Below are 21,221 nucleotides of genomic sequence, written 5' to 3'. Positions count from 1 at the left end.
CTAGCCTAATTTATTTAAAAAAATTTATATAAAAATTTTTTAAAATAAGTTGAAAGAATTATTTTTTAAAATAAAAATATTTTTATGTAAGACAATGTGACAAAAAATGAGACAGTGGATATTTATTAAAGAGCTAAGATTGAAACGCCGAGGGACATTGCGGAAAATGACTTTTGGGAGGATCTAAATCCCCAAGCTTTTAGGGTGGGAATTAATCAAGTGCTCGGCTGCTCGCACCATCAAATCTTGCTGAGCCACAGAGATTTATATATATATATATATATATATCATTTTAATAACTCTAAATTGAGAAAAAGAGACTTAGTTATTAATTTTATCTAAAAATATAATATTTTTCATTTTATCTATATTTATTAATTTTTTTCATAATTTTAGATACATAATGTATATTGAATTGTTTATGTAATTTTTGTCCAATATATATAACTTTTTTTATTTACAAACTGTTTTTTTAAAAAATATATCCAAAAAGAAATTTTATTAGAGTGACCGATTTTTATTAAATTGATTTTTGTTAAATTAACTTTTGATAAATTGATTTTTGGACAACAAAACATGCAACTAGCACTAAATATTCAATTACCTTTGTGATCTAAAATTCAAGATACAACCGAGTATAATTAGATAAATATGTGATTATTTCATGCAAAATTGGGTCGATAATCTTGACTAGATGCTCAGAGGCGCTAATAGATATGCTTATTTGCTAGCTTACTACAGTTAATACAGTAATGCTGTTCAAAGATTGGTCTGAAGAGCCAATTAACGTAAGCTGGTTTACACTCATACAGTTCTAGGGCTGTGTACAGGAAAGGCAAGGTTGGGCATCCCGATTCCCTAGCTTGATGTGTAGTCCGAGACAATTTTGGCCCAAAAAATTTTAACATGTTTTTTGAAAAATATATAAATATTTTTTGAAAAAAATAATTATTATTATTTAAAATATATTCGTTATTAAACTAATATTAAAATCAAAATTATTTTTTTAAAATTACATATGGTCAACAACTACCAATTATTTTATATAATATTTTGTTGAAAATGTTTAAATTTTGAAAATGATTTAAAAAAATAGTAATGATAAGAAATATCCAAAAAGATCATAAAAATAATAGAGGTCATAATAACTTTCAATCAAAAAATAATATCATGAAATAAATATTATTTATAAATTTTTTTTATAAAAAGTGGCATATGTTTTGGTTGGGTCAGGCAAAACAAGGTTTAATATCTACTTGGTGCCTAGCCTGATGTGCTCAAATGGCTTGGGCTGATGGGCCTTTTGAGCATTGCAAATAGCCCTACTGTACACCATAGCATTTTTCACCCAAAAAATAAAACCTTTCAAGTCAATTAAGTTGAAGATTGCATTTTCTTGATTTGCCTCCTCTTGATTTCATGCTCTAGTTTTTTAGAAAAAAGTTTGGGGGGGTTGGTTTTAGGGATTCACTAGTATCAAGATATACCTCTAGACTTAAGGAGTGTTTATAGAGATAAAAACAGATTGCTTGATAACAACATTCATGATAGTAGAATTTGATCACACAATCTTATAAGTTAAATGTTAATTCCTTATCAAGTAATGGTTTTTCATGTTCTATTGTATCAAACATTTCTACACCCCCGTCATGTTTTTTTTTGGTCTTGTTTGATTGGGGCTTTGCCTCGGTAAGTTAAAATTTATATCTAGAAGATATAATTATAAAATTTTATAATAATGAAACCAATTTTTTTTAAAAAAAAATGTAACTAAATAAGGATCACAAGAACCATTCAACCAAAAAAGTTTATATTACAATGCATTGGCCTCATACATGGCATGAATAATGAAATGTCTAAGCTTTTAAGTTTAAACAATACGATGCTGCGTGTTGTGGCTGTAAAGGGAAAAGCATGCCTTAGGCTTTTGCGCAGCCATTAAATTTAATGGATATTGGCCTGTTGGGCTCCATTGTTCCTGCTTTCCCTTACTGTAGATCCCACTTACCTCATTTTCTTGAATAATAAAATTAATTAGACGCCATTTGTTTTTAAAAAAATTAATTAAACATTTTTTGGGCATGAATGAGGCTTGTGACCAACTATTGCTCATGATTTATATAAATAATAGAATACTCTCTTCATTTTAAATTATAAGACACTTTTAAAAAAGATTCAATGTTCAAAACTATAAAACATTTTGATATAAATAATGCTTCATTAATGATACTTTTTTAATATTACACTTTTCATATATTTTCTCTCTTTAATATTCTTTCATCAATAAAATATTAAATAAAAAATATTTTTTAAAATTTATATTTTTATTTTAAAAAAGTATAATTATAATGTGTATTTAATAAATTTTATTGATATATAAAATTTTATTTAAAAATATTTTATAATTTAACGCGGAAGGAGTATTATTTAGTTTATATTTTCTGGGTTAACTATTTGGTTCCGCGGGCTCCACACAACTCTTCCATTATTAGGCTTATCTTTTTAATATTGCTCACTTTTAAATTCAAACACTGTTTTTGGAAAAAAAAAATCTTATAAAACAGAGCAGATGGAGTAAACACCACGTAAATTTTATACAAACTCTTTTAAAGACCAAAAAAAGCCTCTAAAAAGGGTCTCCTTTTCCTCATAATTCTAAAAAGAATCTTATCTTGAATCTTAGAAATAACATGAGATAATACTACAAAGGTCTGTCTGAATCGAGTTCCCAAAAAATTAATAAACCAATCATATTTTATTTTTATAATTTTGAGTAAATTATAATTTAATATTTAAATTTTAAGATGAATATACAATTTAGACTCTGAATTATAAATACATAAGCAATTTGACCCATATACTCATAGTTGATATATTTTGAACCTTGAAAATTAAAATTGGTGCATCTTCGCCCCCACCGTTAATTTGAAACTAACGGCCATTACTTTTTAAACATACACCAGATAAGGAATTAATAGTGGGGGCCCTACTATGGTTAAAAAGTAAGGGGAATGACATTAAGGGCCCTAAAAATAAAATTTATTTCACTTAGGGCCTAAATGAATTTGAAATTGCTCTGCAAGCCTTGAAGCCCTAAGTACAATATTTCTTCAGAGCAAAAATACTATTTTACCCTTAATGGACAGAAATCAAATTGAACGCAAAGAAAGAATGACAAATGTAACACCCTCAAAACTTACAGACCGATTTTTCACAAATTATTAAAACCATTATCATGGTAGAAAATTTTCTTACCATAATACATCCAAGACATAACGCAAGTCTTAAAATATCCAAAAAGGCAATTAAAACCATGAGGGACAAACATAATCCTCATGGCATGATATTCAAATCAGATCATAAATCAAGAGGGACAGACATAACCCTCTTGGTCATATAAATACTTTTAATAAAAAGGATTAGAGTTTACATGTTTCACAAAGAAGATATGTCCTAAGTTGGCACAAGATACATTGTATAATCCAAAATAAGAGGCAACGTAAAAGATGGTGTCTCATACACCATAGTTACACCTCCGGTGCTTTCTCGGCCGGACTCGATCCTGTAAAAATATTAACCATGGGGAATGAGACTTAAAAGTCCCAGTAACCAAAAATTAATATGTAATGATGCATGCGGTTGTAACTAATCATGCGATTGCTAAGTGGGCACACAAAACATTTAACCGAACAATATTTTCAAACAAACCGAACAAGTATTTAATTTGCATGACTACACCTTATATCCTCCTTTCGCCATGCTCGGACGCCAAATCACCCGGCTAAAGGTGAGTTGGACCAAGCGACACGCCACTCATTGGGTCCAATGAGGGCTTACCACGTGGTAATAATTAACCGAACAGAAATTCCCATTAACACCATACATTAAAATACCCTGACAAGTCATGCATCATTCAAATATCCAAACAGAAATATATCCGAACAATGATATCTCATCATGATAAATAAAAATAAATTTTTGACCCACTTGGCAATAATTTCAAACAAGTATATAACAGTATTTATTTTCAATAATTCATAGTTTTTCGAAACAACAAGTCAACACATAACCATTCACAAACACACTCATCACAACACATTAATAATGGTTACCTTGTGTCTTGAATAACAAGTTCCCCTTCACAACTCCTTTTTCACCACTATCTTTGTCAATATAATCTACATAATTATTTCACAATACTATATATTAATTTTACATTAAAATAAATAACTCTAATTTAAAGAGTTAGAAAGTCTTATATCTATAATCCATATTAATACTAATTTAAGATTTATGCCTCATTTAACTTCCCAAATTCTTTTTCTAAAATTCTCGTACCCTATTAAACTATTTTTTTTATCCTCAAATCACTTCTCGTATCACAATTTCATCCTTCTATATTCTAAAAATTCGTTCAAAAATAAATTAAAAATTTTAGAATTATCCTAAAGCCTCAAATCACCTTTCTATAATCTCAAAATACCTATTCATACTTAAATAAATATTTAATAATCATAGGTTTATCCCTACATCTCAGATTCCACATAAATTCAACCATATAGATCTAGATTTTAACTCAAAAATTCTTAAACATGAGTTTCAACCTTAAAAAAAATATTCTATAATATTTATTATATCCCTAAGAGTTTTAACCTATATTTTTAATCCATCATATCATCAGATTAACTATCATATAGAAAAATCCTAATCAGAATATTTACTCTATCCTACAAAATAATCATATCACTAGAAAGCTAATATTATTTAGAAAATAACTATAAAATTAATTTTTTAATTAAATAAATTTTTAAATGCTAATCTAAACAGGAAAGTTAGAACATACCTGAAGAAAAAGAAAATAATCTCCCCTTGCAAGAAGACGCCGAGCAACGTGAGAGGAAGAGAGAAAAATAATATAAAAATGAGATTGTGGGTCCCAAAATTATATTAAAAAAAACTATAGGTCTAAATTTAATTATTCAAACCTTTGGGCCATTACTTGCAATTTTCTCTAAATTACATTTTGGGCCCTTAGTTGCAATTTTCACAATTGCATAAACTTTTTTTTTCTTCCTTCCCTGCACGTTCTCGCTTTCTTTTATACATGAGGAATTCTTTCCTCATCCCAGATGTGGGACTTCTACACCCCCCTTTCTTTTTTTTTTACTTTCTTTTCTTTTTTTTAAACTCACACACACATAATAATTTTTTTAATTATATCTTAACAAAATATTTCTTATATAATTTTATAATCTAAGTTTTTAATTCATAATTAAATTTCTAACCATATTATTATTTTTGATTTAATCTCAAATAATATAAATTTCTATTATTATTATTTATTTTTTTTAAATAAAAACTTAAATTTCACAACAATTTTTTTTTATCTAAAAAAAATCAGGATGTTACAACAAATGCTCGAGAATTGGTATTCAACTAGAGAATGGGAAGGTTTTTATCTCTAATGGGGAGGAGTAACTTTTGAGATGTGTAGATTTCAAAATCTATCCATCTTAAACGATGTTTTGATGATTTCAAGATCTCAGCTGTAAGTTTTCAGATTTCTCATTTCTTGCTGTAGAAATGAGTTGAGATTTTTACTATTCTTGCTGTAGAAATGAGAGGCATCTGTTGTTACTGCATAAATCATTTAAGGGTAGAAATAATTTAAGGTTTGTCATTGCTGCATGTCAGTTGCTAGTGAAGTGGCAACGGAGATGATCTTCACTCATTTAATATGTAGTAATTCATTTAATAGAAGCATTTAATAAGGGTTTTACATGAGTTAGTAGGGTGTATATGAGATGGACTTTTTGTTGTAGAAAGTTAAATGTGATATTGTTGAAATTGGAATTTTATTTGTGATTCTACTACTGATATGAGGTAAAAGTTGCTGAATCATTTTGGCCATGAAAGTTTTAGAGTGGATTGGTTGTTACACAATAATGATGGTTGACTTGTTTATATTAAAATTTTACACGTGAACTGAATAAAATATGATCCAATATGAAGAAAATTTTTTGTAAAAAATGTTGGAGTATTTGTTGTGCAAAAATAAACTTTGAGTTGTCTTTATTGAATGTTGAGATGTGTATTATGTTAAGCCTAGCCTAATGATAAATTGGAATAACATGGACTTTCAAGTGAGAATATATGAACTTTATATTGAGCATAGTGGATATTGTGTTATACATTATTTGCCTACTTGTGAAATTTGTTGAGGAAGCCTAACCTACTGATATAAGCTAAAGGCTGATGAACCATTAAGTTGGTTCAGGTGAGAATATATGAATTTTGTGTTGTGCATGGTGGATATTATGTTGTGCCATATTTGCCTAACTTGAGCATTCCATTTGTTAAGCTTAGCCTAATGATAAACTGGAATAACATGGACTTTCATAAGAGAATATATGAATATTATGGTGCCTATAGTGAATATTGTGTTATATATTATTTTCCTACTTGTGCTATTCATTAAGGAAGCCTAACTTACTGATAAAAGCTAAAGGTTGCTGAACAAAATATTCATTCATATCTCACTCTATTGCCTTTATTATGTAGTGATGATTGTGGAATTCATCTCATTACGTGGCTCAAATTCTGGAATAATATCGTCAATGTTGACCATCCTTTGTTTACCATGTCTAGATACACAACACAAGAACTATCAGCCATGAGGTGTGACATGTTATGTTGGCTAATGGAGCATCCCAACAATACCATCCGTGAACGTCTACTTGCACTTATAGGAACATGCAAATGAGAAGAAAAATTATAAGATTATGGAATTAGGTTCTCCTACTTAGATTATGTACATATTTTAAGATTTTTTTATAATTTAAAAATAGTTTTTATTTGTAATTGAAATTATGTATATATTTACACGAAAAGGAAATGAAATCTACAAGTCTCAGCCTTTCCATTATGTACAAGACAACATCAACTATGCATGAAAAGTCCATGAATTTTGAGTAATTCAGCAGCCTTGGGTTTTAACTGAAATGGCTACGCAAACCATATATGACAGAACACCCACAACACACAAGACAATATCCACGCATAAAAAACGAAAAGTCCATGCATTTTCAGTATTTCACTAGCCTAGCCTGGTGAAAATGACAAGTTAAGCAAACTATGCACGACAAAATATCTACCATGCACAAGATGATGTCCACACATGCACAATGAAAAGTCCATGCATTTTTAGTATTTTACTAGCCTAGTCTGAAGAAAATGACAAGTTAGGAAGACCATGCACGGTAAAATACCCACTATGCATAAGACGATGTCTATGCATGCACAATGGAAAATCCATGCATTTTCAATATTAATAAGGACAATTACATCAGACAAGAATTTCATGTTGGTACTAGCCTAGGTACTAAAACAAGTACTCACATGAAATTTGACATCATATTTCAATTCTGATATACACAAAAAGTTACCCACTATATCCAAAACATTTAACAATTGTTTCTCTACATACAAACAAAAAATATATATCATTCTCAATTGTCCAAAAAATATTAATTGAAAATGCTTCCATACGCATATTTATAGCTGCCTAGGTACACCAAAGAAGTATAATGTGACTATTTCTCATGCTGGGTTAGGATTCTTGCATGTCTTGTGACTGTGTCCGCCTTCCATATCTTGAACATGATAAATCTTCTTATCTTGGAATTGAGATCTAAAACTACTTTCCATATCTTATATTAACCTACAATGAATAAATTAATCTAATAAATGTTCGCATACAAAAGCTCAACTTTTATTTTACACAATACAAAGTTCAACACAAACAACTCAAAGTTTATTTTTGCACAATAGATAATCTAATGTCTTTGATGGCAGATTTTCTTCACATTGGGTGTCATGTTGTATTCAATTCACATGTCAAAATTCAATATCAATAAGTCAATCATATATATTCTACAACAACTAATCTACTCTAAAACTTTCACAACTAACTTAATGGTTCAACAATCTTTAATTTCTATCAGTAGGTTAGGCTTCCTTAACAAATTGCACAAGTAGACAAGTAATGTATAACACAATATCTACTATAGACAACACAATATTCATATATTCTTACCTGAAAGTCCATGTTATTTTAATCTATCATTAAGCTAAGTTTACCAAATGGAATGCTTAAGTTAGGCAAATATGGCACAACATAATATCTACTATGTACAACACAAAGTTCATATATTTTCACCTGAACCAACTTAATGGTTCAGCAACCTTTAACTTATATCAATAGGTTAGGCTTCCTCAACAAATTGCACAAATACACAAATAATGTATAACACAATATCCACTATGCATAATACAAGGTTTATATATTCTCACATGAAAATCCATGTTATTCCAGTTTATTATTAGGCTAGGCTTAATAAAAAGAATGCTCAAGGTAGGCAAACATGACACAACATAATATCTACTATGCACAGCATAAAGTTCATATATTCTTACCTGAACGTCATGTGATTCCAATTTAGCATTAGGCTAGGCTTAACATAATGCACATCTGAACGTTCAACAAAAACAACTCAAAGTTTATTTTTGCATAACAAATACTCTAACATTTTTTACAAAAGATTTTCTTCATATTGAATCATATTTTATTTAATCCATGTGTAAAACTCTAATATAAACATGTCAACCATCATTATTGTGCAACAACTAATCCACTCTAAAATTTTCATGGTCAAAATGGTTTAGTAACCTTTGCCTCATACCAGCAGTAGAATTACAAATAAAATTTCAATTTTAACAATATCACATTTAACTTTGTACAACAAAAAATCCACCTCATATGCACCCTACTACTTCATGTAAAACTCTCATTAAATGCTTCCATTAAATGAACTACTACATGCTAAAAAGAGTGAAGATCATCTCCGTCACTTGTAATGTCCGCCTCAACATTACCAGGACACTACTCACACATCGTTGTAATAACTATGATTTAATAAAATCCCCTACTAAAGCTACCACAATTCAAGGGTTTGAAAATAATTAGTTTAAAAACATTGAGATCTCAAAAAAACCTTTTTAAAATATTATTTGAGCTCAAACCATGGTTAAAAATTGATTAAGAGCAAATACGGAAGCATGAAAATTAGTTCACTTCAAAACAAACTAAAACAAGTCACTTTGCCCTTATCTGGTTTGTTTGCCGTAGCACAAGCTGTGTCCGCCATAGTGGATGGCACAGAGAGATGAATTCCTCAAGGGCCTCTTGTGTCATGGCGTAACAATCACACGCCGCAGCACGCACCTACTATCATGATAGTAGATTGCTGTCATAGCTTCTCTCTGAACTTTCGGAGCGTGTCGTTTCGCCATCTAACATTTGATTTGAACGGTTCAAGTATCCACACGAAGCTCTTTGAGCCCTATAGTTAATGAAACTGGTCTCACATTTAAATAATCATCTATTTAAAAGATGAACACCCAAACTAAAATGGTTTATTTTATAACAAAACACATATTATGGTATCCAACTCACATTACACAATGCCAATAGCCCCAGAAACACTTTGACCATCTCAAATGGACTACACACCACATAATAATTTATTCATACCACACAATTAATCAATCACACTCAAAATAACCACCAAACCCTCATTGGAAAATAACACAATGGGGTGAATAAAATTCAACATACAAATTAATTGGTCATTTTGGCACTCAAAACACTTGACATATATATCACATGTAAGTATAAATTAGCCAAGCACACACTTAATCCACAACAACAATCTTAGTCCAAGATTTACACACTTATCACAAGATTCAACAAAAGTAATATTCAAATAATGTCATGTTCCTAAGTTGGCAATATTTAGTGTCAATATTCGTTACAATACCCAAAAAGAGGAAAGGGAAGAGCTATACATAATGCTCTTCACTTTTCAAATGCACCTTCCTTCCCCTTGCTCTTACCGGAGCCCTCACCTATAAAATTTAACCACGGGGTGAGATAAATATCTTAGTAACCAATATAGTTCATCAAATATTTATTACCACAAATAATCATGAAAAAGTATCAAAACTATAATAATAACAAGTATACCATAATTATGAGATAAGTGTATCTTTTCATAACAAAAAACATAGTTTCACACTAGCATGATCATCTAAACAGTAAACCTTCAATGCTCCCCGACATGAAACCATAGGCTCTCCTGTATCAACCACTTGTTGATCTGAGCATACTTTTGGTGGTAGAAATACCCGACCAAAGGTAATCTAACCCGTTTATGGACTATGGTTTTTTCCTTTTTACATACTTGTGATAGAGGCGTTGTTGACTCCTAACCGCATCCTAATGGGTACTAGGGAGTTGTTAGACTGTCCGGATGTCTCATGGTAGCAGTCCTATATAATGCTGTACCGGATGTCCCATGGTGTCAGTCCGATCATATGAATTTTTCACTCACATATCTCTATACACATATCCTCACATATCTCGAGTGAACTCCCACCCCATATGATCATGTTCTTTCACAATTTTCACTACTTTTCATCACATTTTCACATCGCAAACTTATATACATAGTATAAACATTTCAATTAGAATCAATAACCATTTACAAATCAATTTTTCATGCAAAAAATCATTTACAATGTCAAATTATGCACAAAACTCTTCAAAACCATAACCTTATCATTTGTAATTACTTCTACACAGTTATAATAGTTAATAAACATAATAAACTATATAGTTACCTTAACCCTTTGTCACACAAAAAAGGTTACCGTGACTCAACGTTAGCTCCACACGTTCTATACACATGATATGGCCCGAGCAAGTGCTCAATCTACACCAATAAGTGACAATCGTCAATTATCACTTCGGATAACTCCGAATCCTCTAGGTTCTAAGTGTCTAAAATACTAAACTTTCTTTTCTAACAATATCAACCATTCTCACACGCTCTAATCATCCTATTAAGCATTCCAACACATCAAATTCGCTAATCAATGTCTCACATTGTCTTAAAATTCTCAAATTATATTTAAGGTTCATCCAAACCCTTACCAAAAATTCTCAATCATCACAAAACTCATAAACTTAAGGTTAGAAGCTTGATTTAATTTTTCAATATCTTAAATAAACTAATGGGTTCGGTCTAAATCCAAGGGAACCAAAATTAAAGCCCTCATTACCCCAAATGTTCAGATTTTTGCATAAAAGAGGGAGAAGAGGGAATGTACAACTTACCCAATAGTGAATCAAGCTCTAAATGCCCACAAAGTAGCCTCGGGATTGTGCCCTAGTTGATCATAAGCTCTTCTCCATTGCTCTCTCATTATCTCTCTTTTTCTCTTCTATTTTTCAAGTTTGATTCCTGATCTAATAAGTGCTGATTTTGCACGTGTGCCGCAGCGCGTCAACATGCTTATCGTGGCCCATGACACAGAATACCCCATAAAATTTTAAACTCCCTTCCGTGCCATTGCTCACTTGAACCTCGACTTAGCTCTCTTCTAAGGCTGTCCAAGGATCTAAAAACCATATTAGTCTCTATAAACCTTACTAAATAATAATTTTTCTAAATTGACTAAATTACCATTGAAAATACTAATAATTACTAATGAGAAAATTTAGGATGTTACATCACCACTTCACCAACAACTGACATGTAACAATGACAAACCTTACATTATTTCTACCCTTGAATGATTTATGCAGTAATAATGGATGCCTCTCATTTTTACAACAAGAACAATAAAAATCTCAGCTCATTTCTACAGCAAGAACATGAGAAACCTAAAAATCTCTAGCTGAGATCTTGAAATCATCAAAGCACCATTTAAGATGGAGAGATTTTGAAATCTACACACCTCGAAAGTTACTCTTCCCATTAGAAATAAGAAACCTTTCCATTCTCCAACTGAATACGCATTCTCGAGCGTTTGTCATTCTTTCTTTGTGTTCAATTTTATTTCTGTCCATTAAGGGCAACATAGTATTTTTGCTTTGAAGAAATATTGCACTTAGGGCCTCAAGGCCTGTGGAGCAATTTTAGATTCATTTAGATCTTAAGTGAAATAAACTCTATTTTTAAGGCCCCTAATGTCATTCCCCTTAAAAAGTAATGATTGTTAGTTTCAAATTAATCGTGAAGACAAAGATACACTAATTTTAATTGTTTAAGGTTTAAAATGTATCTTTATGAATATAAGATTCAAATCAGCTCTGAATATGTAATTTAGGATTGAAATTTTATATTAAACATAAATTTTAATTCAATGGAATTTAGTATCTATAGTTTTGACTGAAACACATTCCCATAATTTTTATTTGATTGAAACAATGAATCCTAATCTCCAAATTTTAATTCAATGCAACTCAAGTATTATAAAATGAATCATATAAAACATTAGTCCTCAAGTCAAGAAATAATTTTATTCCTTATAATTTTATTTCTAAAATATAAAAAACATATTTTAAATATTTAAAATTATATGAATTGAGTTATATCACATAAGAGTTCAGATACTAAATTTTAAATAAATTAAAACTATAAAGATTAAATTGTATCAAATTAAAGTTAAAAAATAATTCTTTTTCAATATTAAAAATTGAGTTTTGACCGAATCAAAATTTTATAAATGAATTTATTAATTTTTTTAAATTTTTATTTTTTAATTTAAAGGAAAATAGTTCACGTACATGAAAAATGAAAACAATAAACAATAATTTTCTTAAGAGAATTACGTTAAGATCTCACTCATTGTATTGTCATTCTCTTAAGTTTTAATTGTCAATATACTTGAGAATAATTAATTTTATTAAGTGAGACTGATATGTAATTCTTCCTCTTTCTTTTTCTTTTTCGTTTGTTTTATATTTTTTTTTCTTAACAAAAAAAAAAAAAAAAAGGAAGCGGAGAGAAACTGTATACAAAGAAAAAGGCGGAAAGGGGAATGAAAGAAAGAGCACGCGCGACAGGTGGCTACGAGTTGGACCACGTCGGAAGAAGAAGACACCTAGGCCGACAATTTTCTTAAATTTACATGTAGACCCTCCAAATATTATATTTTCCCCATAGCCCCCGCGGTCCCTGCTTTGGGCTTGAGTGCCCCTCGAACGGCTAATCACCACCTCACCCATCTCTCCCCAGTTTCTCACCAAACGTGATATCTCCGATCTCCCAACCTCTCTCCAACCATCTTGAACTAACAAACCATATAATAAAATAGAAAAAACATGATTTTAAGTTACTGTATTTTATTTAAATCTTATTATAAATTTTTATATTTTTTTAATATTTAAAATATTTATATTTATATTTTTTAATATTTTAAGTTTTTTCATTATAAGAAAAATAAAATATAAAAATTTATAACAAAACTCGAACAAAGTATAAAAATTTAAGTTATATTTTCTCAATGAAATATTATATATATTTTAAAAAATAATTTGCATGTCCTTATAATTTTTTAAATGTTGAATTAAATTCATTTAATTAATTAAAAAATTAAAATTATAAATTATTTAAGTAATGTAATGTATATATGTTTAATGAAAATATATTTTTTATCTAAATTTTTAATTACACTCAAATGCCACTAAATTTAGTGATAATTTTTAATTTTTGTAAAATTTATTTATAAATTAATCAGTTTTATGAGATTTATATGTAATTTTTTCTTTCGTTTATTAAACTGACAATTGCAGGGCGAGATGTGGAGAATGGTAATTAAAGAAATGCAAAGCAAAAAGTGGACATAGTTATGATTGTGTCTCCCTAACGGTTCAGAGGCAGAAGACTACAATCATCACTGTTCATTGTGTATGTACGATCTACAAATCACAATCTAAAAATTATTTATTGTTATTTTACAAGTCATTTTATATAAAAAAATGAATTATTTATTAGTTTATTTTAATTTCACCTTTGCACTATCTTTTATGAGCAAATAAAATGTTCTAATTATACTATAAAGACAAAATGTTGACACATTTAATAAGGATAAAATGATGATTTTATTTATTTTAAGAAAATATAAAAATTTAACTATTTTTTTTCTTTCCATGAAATACTTAAAAGTGACTTATACATATAATCAAATGGAGGAGGAGTATAATAATCTCCACAAATTATACATAATTTTAATTCCAAATGTATAAGTTGCATTTCAATTTGTTTCTTACTAAAACAATTAAAAGTTAGTAATAGTTCTATTACTTTAAAAATTATAAGAAATGGTGCAAAATATTTTCATCTTCTTGCCTTAGATATTTAAATTTGTAGAAATAAAATTAAAATATTTGGTTAATGTAGTATATATAATTTCAGAGTCACTGGTCAAACAAATCAAGATCATGTGCATAGTTGATAAAAGATTAGTATTAGTTATGCTGTGTGTATGCATATTTAACTATGTTTTCCTTCCAGGTGCAAATTTCAAAAAGATTATTTGAGGAAATGACATTGTGATTTGTGAAGGTACGACCGATTAAATGTTCTTGTTAAAAATGACACCACAAAACAAAAAAAAATTAATTTATTGACAAGTTGTGATAATTATTAATTATCTAAATATCTCATTCTACAGCTAATATGGTACTTTAGATGAGAGCTATGAAAAATAATTGAAAGAAGTGTACTTTATTCTTTTGGCTAGAGAAAAGAGCAGAAGCGTCTTTCACTCATCACGAGCCTGCCTAGGCTGTGCTATTCCTTCTTCTTCTCTGGACTATGGACCACGCCCAAATTATCGCGAGATTTTCAGTCAGATGCTTGTGGACGGGTCTCAGTTTCTCGTCTCTCTCACTCTCACCAACCTTCTTTGCCGTTTTCATTTGTCTAATAATACTATCATTATGTATCCCCCCGAGGTTTTCGTCTTGGTAAGCTTAACTTTTTCCCCGTTCAACGCTTTTATTTCGTCCTCGCCACTATTCGTTAACACTTTCATTATCCGTCTTTCTTCAGCTCCTTTTGCTTTCACTTTGTCTTGTTTTCTGCTGCGGAAATAAAGGGGAATCTCCACTGTTCTTGATCTTCCATCTTTGTTTTCCTTTGTTTTCTGGGTTTGCTCCTCCAACGGTCACTAAGTTGGAGATGCTTCCTTTGGTTTTGTTGTTTCTTCTCCTTCTCTGTAGTCATCTTTCACCTGTGACTTCTCTAAATGCCGAGGGCTCTGTCCTTTTGGCTCTCAAGCAGTCTATCACAGACCCAGAAGGGTCTATGAGTAACTGGAATTTTTCCGACGAAAACCCATGTTCGTGGAATGGGGTTACATGCAAGGAACAGAGTGTTATTGGGATCGGTATTCCGAAGAGGAAGCTTTACGGCATCCTTCCTTCTTCTCTGGGATCTCTTTCTAAGCTTCGCCATGTAAATTTCAGGAACAATAAGCTCTTTGGGAAGTTGCCTCCAGAGCTATTCGCAGCCCAGGGACTGCAAAGTTTGGTCCTTTATGGTAATTCCTTTTCTGGGCCTGTTCCCCAGGAGATTGGGAAGCTCAGGTACCTTCAATTCTTAGATTTATCACAAAATTTCTTCAATGGGTCTTTACCTGCAGTAATTGTCCAATGCAAGAGACTGAGAACCCTTGTTCTGAGTCACAACAATTTCACTGGTCCCCTTCCGGATCGATTTGGTTCTGATTTGTTCTCTCTGGAAAAACTTGACCTTTCTTTCAATCACTTCAATGGTTCAATTCCTAGTGATATGGGGAATCTATCTAGCCTCCAAGGCACTGTAGATTTATCTCATAATAATTTTTCTGGCTTAATCCCACCCAGCCTTGGTAAATTGCCTGAGAAGGTTTATATTGATCTTACTTTCAACAATTTGAGTGGTCCGATACCACAAAATGGTGCTTTGATGAACAGAGGACCAACAGCTTTTATAGGCAACTCTGGTCTCTGTGGACCTCCTTTGAAGAAGCCGTGTTCTTCAGAAACTCCTGGTGCTAGCCCTTCTTCCTCATTACCATTTCTGCCAGACAACAACCCTCCTGGGGATTCTGATAATCCTTATGGCAGAAATGAGAAAACCAAAGGGTTAAGTAAAGGTGCTATTGTAGGCATTGTTGTGGGTGATGTAATTGGAATTTGCCTCTTAGGTCTGTTGTTCTCTTACTGCTACTCAAGGGTTTGTGGGTTTAAGGATAATGATGAATCTGGTGAGAAGGGAGATAGAAGTAGGAAAGAGTGTTTTTGCTTCAGAAAGGATGAATCTGAGACCTTATCTGAGAATGTTGAGCAATATGATCTTGTCCCATTGGATGCCCAAGTGGCATTTGATTTGGATGAGCTTCTCAAGGCTTCAGCTTTTGTTTTGGGAAAGAGTGGAATAGGCATTGTATACAAGGTGGTGCTTGAAGATGGGCTTACCTTAGCTGTGAGAAGATTAGGCGAAGGTGGTTCTCAAAGGTTTAAAGAATTCCAGACTGAAGTGGAAGCAATAGGGAGATTAAGGCATCCTAACATTGTTACCCTGAGAGCTTATTACTGGTCTGTTGATGAGAAACTTCTCATCTATGACTATATACCCAATGGAAACCTTGCTACAGCAATTCATGGTAAGTTGATAGATTGTTTCATCTTTTCTATTTGAAATCTTGAACTGTTCCTCGTTTATGTCAAAAGCCAGGTGAGTTCAAAAGCTTGAGCTGCTATATTATCTAACAATTTGATTGTTTGGTTTCATTCAATGTCATCAGGGAAGGCTGGACTAATTGCATTCACGCCTCTCTCTTGGTCGGTTCGCCTAAAAATCATGAAAGGCATTGCAAAAGGATTGGTCTACCTGCACGAGTTTAGCCCCAAAAAATATGTTCATGGAGACCTAAAGCCAAGTAACATACTGCTTGGGCATAACATGGAACCCCACATATCTGATTTTGGACTTGGAAGACTTGCAAATATTGCTGGAGGTTCTCCAACCTTGCAATCCAATCGAGTTGCTGCCGAGAAACCCCATGAAAGGCAAAAGAGCTTAACTGCATCAGAAGTCTCAGCTAATGTTTTGGGAACCGGCTATCAGGCTCCAGAAGCATTGAAAGTGGTGAAGCCATCACAGAAATGGGACGTTTATTCATATGGTGTGATTTTGATAGAGATGATCACAGGAAGGTTGCCCATTGTCCATGTGGGAAGCTCAGAAATGGACCTTGTCCAATGGATTCAGTTCTGCATTGAGGAGAAGAAGCCACTCTCAGATGTAATAGACCCATATCTGCCAGAAGATGCAGACAAGGAAGAGGAGATTATTGCAGCTTTGAAGATTGCAATGGCTTGTGTCCATAGCAGCCCTGAGAAGAGACCGACAATGAGGCTTGTTCTTGATGCTTTAGATAGGTTGTCTGCTTCTTCTGATTGAGAAATTCTAGGAATAATGTAATAATCTGCGAATGAATTGTGAATCCAGTTCATTTGTGAAGCTTTATGTTTTGGTCATGTTCAAGGATTTCAAGCTTGTTAGTTTTGTCCAAGTTTTACTATAACTCCTTGTAATTGAAGTTCTAGAAGAGAATGATGAAGCATTTTGTCTGGGGGGCATTGTCCATCATTGTTATTTACCATTACAAAGGAACTGCATTGCATGTTGAGAAATTCATACATCCATTAGATGCACTGAGATAAGCGTAAGAAGCCTATAAAATTTCAAAAACAAGTGTATCAGCTGACATCACAGAACAAATATCAACTTTTGTGAGTTTTTATAATTTTATTATGCCTATTCATCCTATTTGTGTGTGAGCTATGTATCTGAGAATTGCTGATGTCGGTGTGCTCCATGTAGAGTATGCTTTGAGAGCCTTTTTCTCTTTTCTTGTTTAATTACATGTACTCTATTTAATGAAGGAAAATGAAAATCACAGAATGTCCTGTTGTTGCTTTAACCTTTGATCACAGTATCTCTGGCTTTTAATTTCTTGCGTTTTCTTTCTAGGTAAAGAGAGCCAACGATACTGCCGGCTTTGTAAGCTAGTAGCATGTAAATTTTCTTATAAGTGGAGGGTTTTGGGTTCAATCTGGCTTGTAACTTAAGCCATTCATGTCTGTCCTTCTAATTAAAAAAGAAAAAATGAAAACAAGAGAGCCAACAAACTTGGACAATGCCTTAGCTTCTTAACCCTTGGGACCCAAAATAAAAAAATAAGAGAGATGATGGAGGCTGACATTAAAATCCCCAAAATAATGAATTTATTGCTATAAGGTCCTTGACAATTTTTTTTAAATTAGTTATAAATATTGATTTACATAATTATAAATTCAAATTTTTAATTGTAAGTAAAACATTTAAATTTTAAATATAATTCTCAGTTTGCAGTTAGAATTTTTGTTTTATAATTGTTTGAATCAATATTTATAATTTATTTTTTATAAAATTTTGTTAGGATTTAATTGCATAAATTTACAATTTTAAGACTTTATTGTCATTATTAAGATGATTCTGATAGTTATATTATATAAATATAGGAATGAGTGTTTTGCAAAGTGTTCAAATGATTTGAGGTTTTATTCTTAATATGTGATCTTAGTAATGGGGTGATTAATTGTGTATAAATTGTAGATTCTTGACCATATTTTTCTTCCTTTGAACCATCAAAGCATTTGTGATTAGACAAAGAATGCTGTATTGCACGAATGCCAATCTTTATCTTTCTTTAGCTTTTAAGTTTTACCCATCTTTTTCAACCTTCGCATCACTGATGTCTCATGACTTTTTTATAAGAAATTTTTCGGTTGTATTAAAAAAAGAAGAAGAAGAAGAAGTTTTTTGGAGGATTCTCGTGATCCTATTTATAAAAAAACATCAAATATTTATTAATAAAATCAATTATTAAAACCCACCATTTTAATTATTAAATGAAAACATTGTGGTAAATAAATTTGCATTTGCATTTGCCACATATTTATTGAATCATACGAACTTTAACTGCATTCCTCCTTAATCCATGAGAATTAATTATTCGTTTTTCATAAAAACAAAACCAGGAAGTACTTTCTCTTATCTTTAATATAAGGCAAAATTAACTAATTTTACACTTATTAAGAAATAATAATTACATCCTTGAAATTGTTAAAAAAACATATAACTTTGTAATTTTACCCTTCTTTATAATTAACTAATTAATAACTATATTAAATTATTGTTTAGGAATTCAAATCACAATAAATAAATAAGGGGTAAAATTAAAAAAAACATTTAACTACTTTAATTTTGCCTTATATTAAGGATTAAAAAAGCTTTTAACGTTTGTCTTCTATTAATGACGAAAGGCAGTAGTATCATTTAAGAACTTACTCTCTTGATCCTGTTTATAAGCTAGGGAGAATAAAAATTTTTTAGTCACACTTTTGTGGTGTGCCACTAATTTTTTATCACAATTTTTTTTTTACTTTCATTAAACGTTAGGGAGAGAAAATACATCGGTGAGATATGTATATGTAATACTCCTTTTGATTATATTTATAAATCATTTCTAGCATGTTTTATTAAAATTAAAGAAAATCTTAAATTTTATTAACTTTATCTTAAAATTTAATAATTTTCACTTTTATCCTTAACTAATATTCTTAAATCTCATTATTATATTTTTATTCAAAGCATTTAATAAGGGTAAAAATGTAAAAAGAATTATTAAAAATTATTAAGTGCTTTATAAATAGGATTAAATTTTTTCTTTCTTTTTTGCCCTATAAACAAGATCACAGGAGTAAAGATAAAAGTTAGCGACTTATTAAATTTTTTAAAAAATTAATATGTTTTAATATGTTTTTAATTTTAAAAATATATTAAAAATGATTTATGAATATAATAGGAGGGAATATAAAAGAAAAAAAAATAAAACAAAAGAAAACTCCAAATGGTGTCACCTTTTCTTGACTAGGGGATAACTTAAACGAAGAGTTTAAGAGAGAAGGAGCCCACATTGTATTAAATGAAAGAAGTGGTTGGACTTTGGGACGAGAGCAAGTCATGTGGCGCAGATTTAGGAGAAATGGACTCCAGCAACCTAATAAGCTACAAGTCCTGGCTGTCATTAGCTTTCATCTATGAATGAACTTCAATCTCACATTGCTTCAATCTTCAAATATCACAAAGACTATCTCAAGAGCGGGACACACTTGTTTCTGTCTATTTTAGAAACTGTCTCTGTGTTCCATCTCATCAAATCAAACCCTTTTCATCCTTTCTGCTTCCAACCAACCAAGAGCTTCACCACGTGGGTTTATCACATTTCACTATAACCTTTGCTAGAACTAATAAATTGAGTTAAAGGGACATTTGGTGCTTATTATAGTTTTAAATATTTAAACTCATAACATCAACTTTTCTAGGTATAATTTAATTCATGTATTAACTCCCAATGACTCAATCTTATAATTTTAATGGGTTCAAAGGAAATTTTACTCTTAAATTATAAATTCAAAAGCATATAAGATTTTAAATTTATTTTTAATACAATATTCCTCTTCAACTTTTAAAAATAGTATAATATTTACTCTCACAATTAACATAAGTTAACTTTAACATTTAATGAATTAAAAAAATTACAAAAATAATTTAAAAAATTAGAGAAGATGACTCAAAAATTGAATAAGAATATGTAATTTTGAGGTCATTTTATATAATTTTTTTATCAACTACTGACTAAAATTAATATTTATTAATGATAGAGGTAATTTTATATCATTTTTAAAAGTTGAAAGAGAACATAATACCAAAAGCGAGTTTAGAGTTTTAGATGATCTTAAAAATTTTTCATTTGAATTTAATTTTAATTATTTAAAACATTGCTCCCTAATGTTCAAAAAAATAACTTTAGTCCTTCGTGTTTTATTTTATGAAATGTATAATCAATATTTTAAATAGTTAAATTATAAGAATTGAACTGTAATACTAATTTAAAATTTAAGAAATGAGTGTTAAATCAAGTTATGTGTGGGGATCAAATTATTGATTTTTTTGGTGATTTTTATTTTTTTTAATTTACTTCTTTGCCTGTTACAAAAAAGCTGATTTCATGGGTTAGGATGTAGATGCAATTTATACCAGGACAGATCCAGTGTTTTGCATTTTTTTTTTTTGGTTGGATTGCAAATTACATAAAATGTGAGGGACTAGGATTAATTTTAACATTCTTTGAAAAAAAAAATTTAAACAAAGTTTAGGATCAGTTGGAAGCGATTAAATATTCCAGGATTACCTATATATATTAGGTTTGTCTTTTTA

The 21,221-nt window shown here is 30.5% G+C and overlaps 1 protein-coding gene across 1 annotated transcript; it reads left to right on the top strand.

Moving 5' to 3' along the window:
* The first annotated feature begins 14,698 nt into the window (after positions 1-14,698).
* On the top strand, positions 14,699-17,539 carry LOC129310349 (receptor protein kinase-like protein ZAR1). The gene is made up of 2 exons (XM_054952170.1): positions 14,699-16,557; positions 16,699-17,539. Exons 1-2 carry the CDS (start codon positions 15,090-15,092, stop codon positions 17,355-17,357), a joined length of 2,127 nt encoding a protein of 708 aa, XP_054808145.1. The 5' UTR covers positions 14,699-15,089; the 3' UTR covers positions 17,358-17,539.
* The last annotated feature ends 3,682 nt before the right edge of the window (positions 17,540-21,221 follow it).

This window comes from Prosopis cineraria, unplaced genomic scaffold (genome assembly GCF_029017545.1).
Source record: "Prosopis cineraria cultivar Desert tree isolate PC_DT_omini unplaced genomic scaffold, ASM2901754v1 PC5, whole genome shotgun sequence".
NCBI lineage: Eukaryota > Viridiplantae > Streptophyta > Magnoliopsida > Fabales > Fabaceae > Prosopis > Prosopis cineraria.
This window is presented reverse-complemented; position numbering and strand designations above follow the sequence as displayed.

Bases quoted from the DNA above. Each gene is read 5' to 3' on its own strand.
- LOC129310349 (XM_054952170.1), top strand. From the start codon at position 15,090: ATGCTTCCTTTGGTTTTGTTGTTTCTTCTCCTTCTCTGTAGTCATCTT. The intron at 16,558-16,698 runs GTAAGTTGATAG...CAATGTCATCAG, and splicing joins CCTTGCTACAGCAATTCATG to GGAAGGCTGGACTAATTGCA.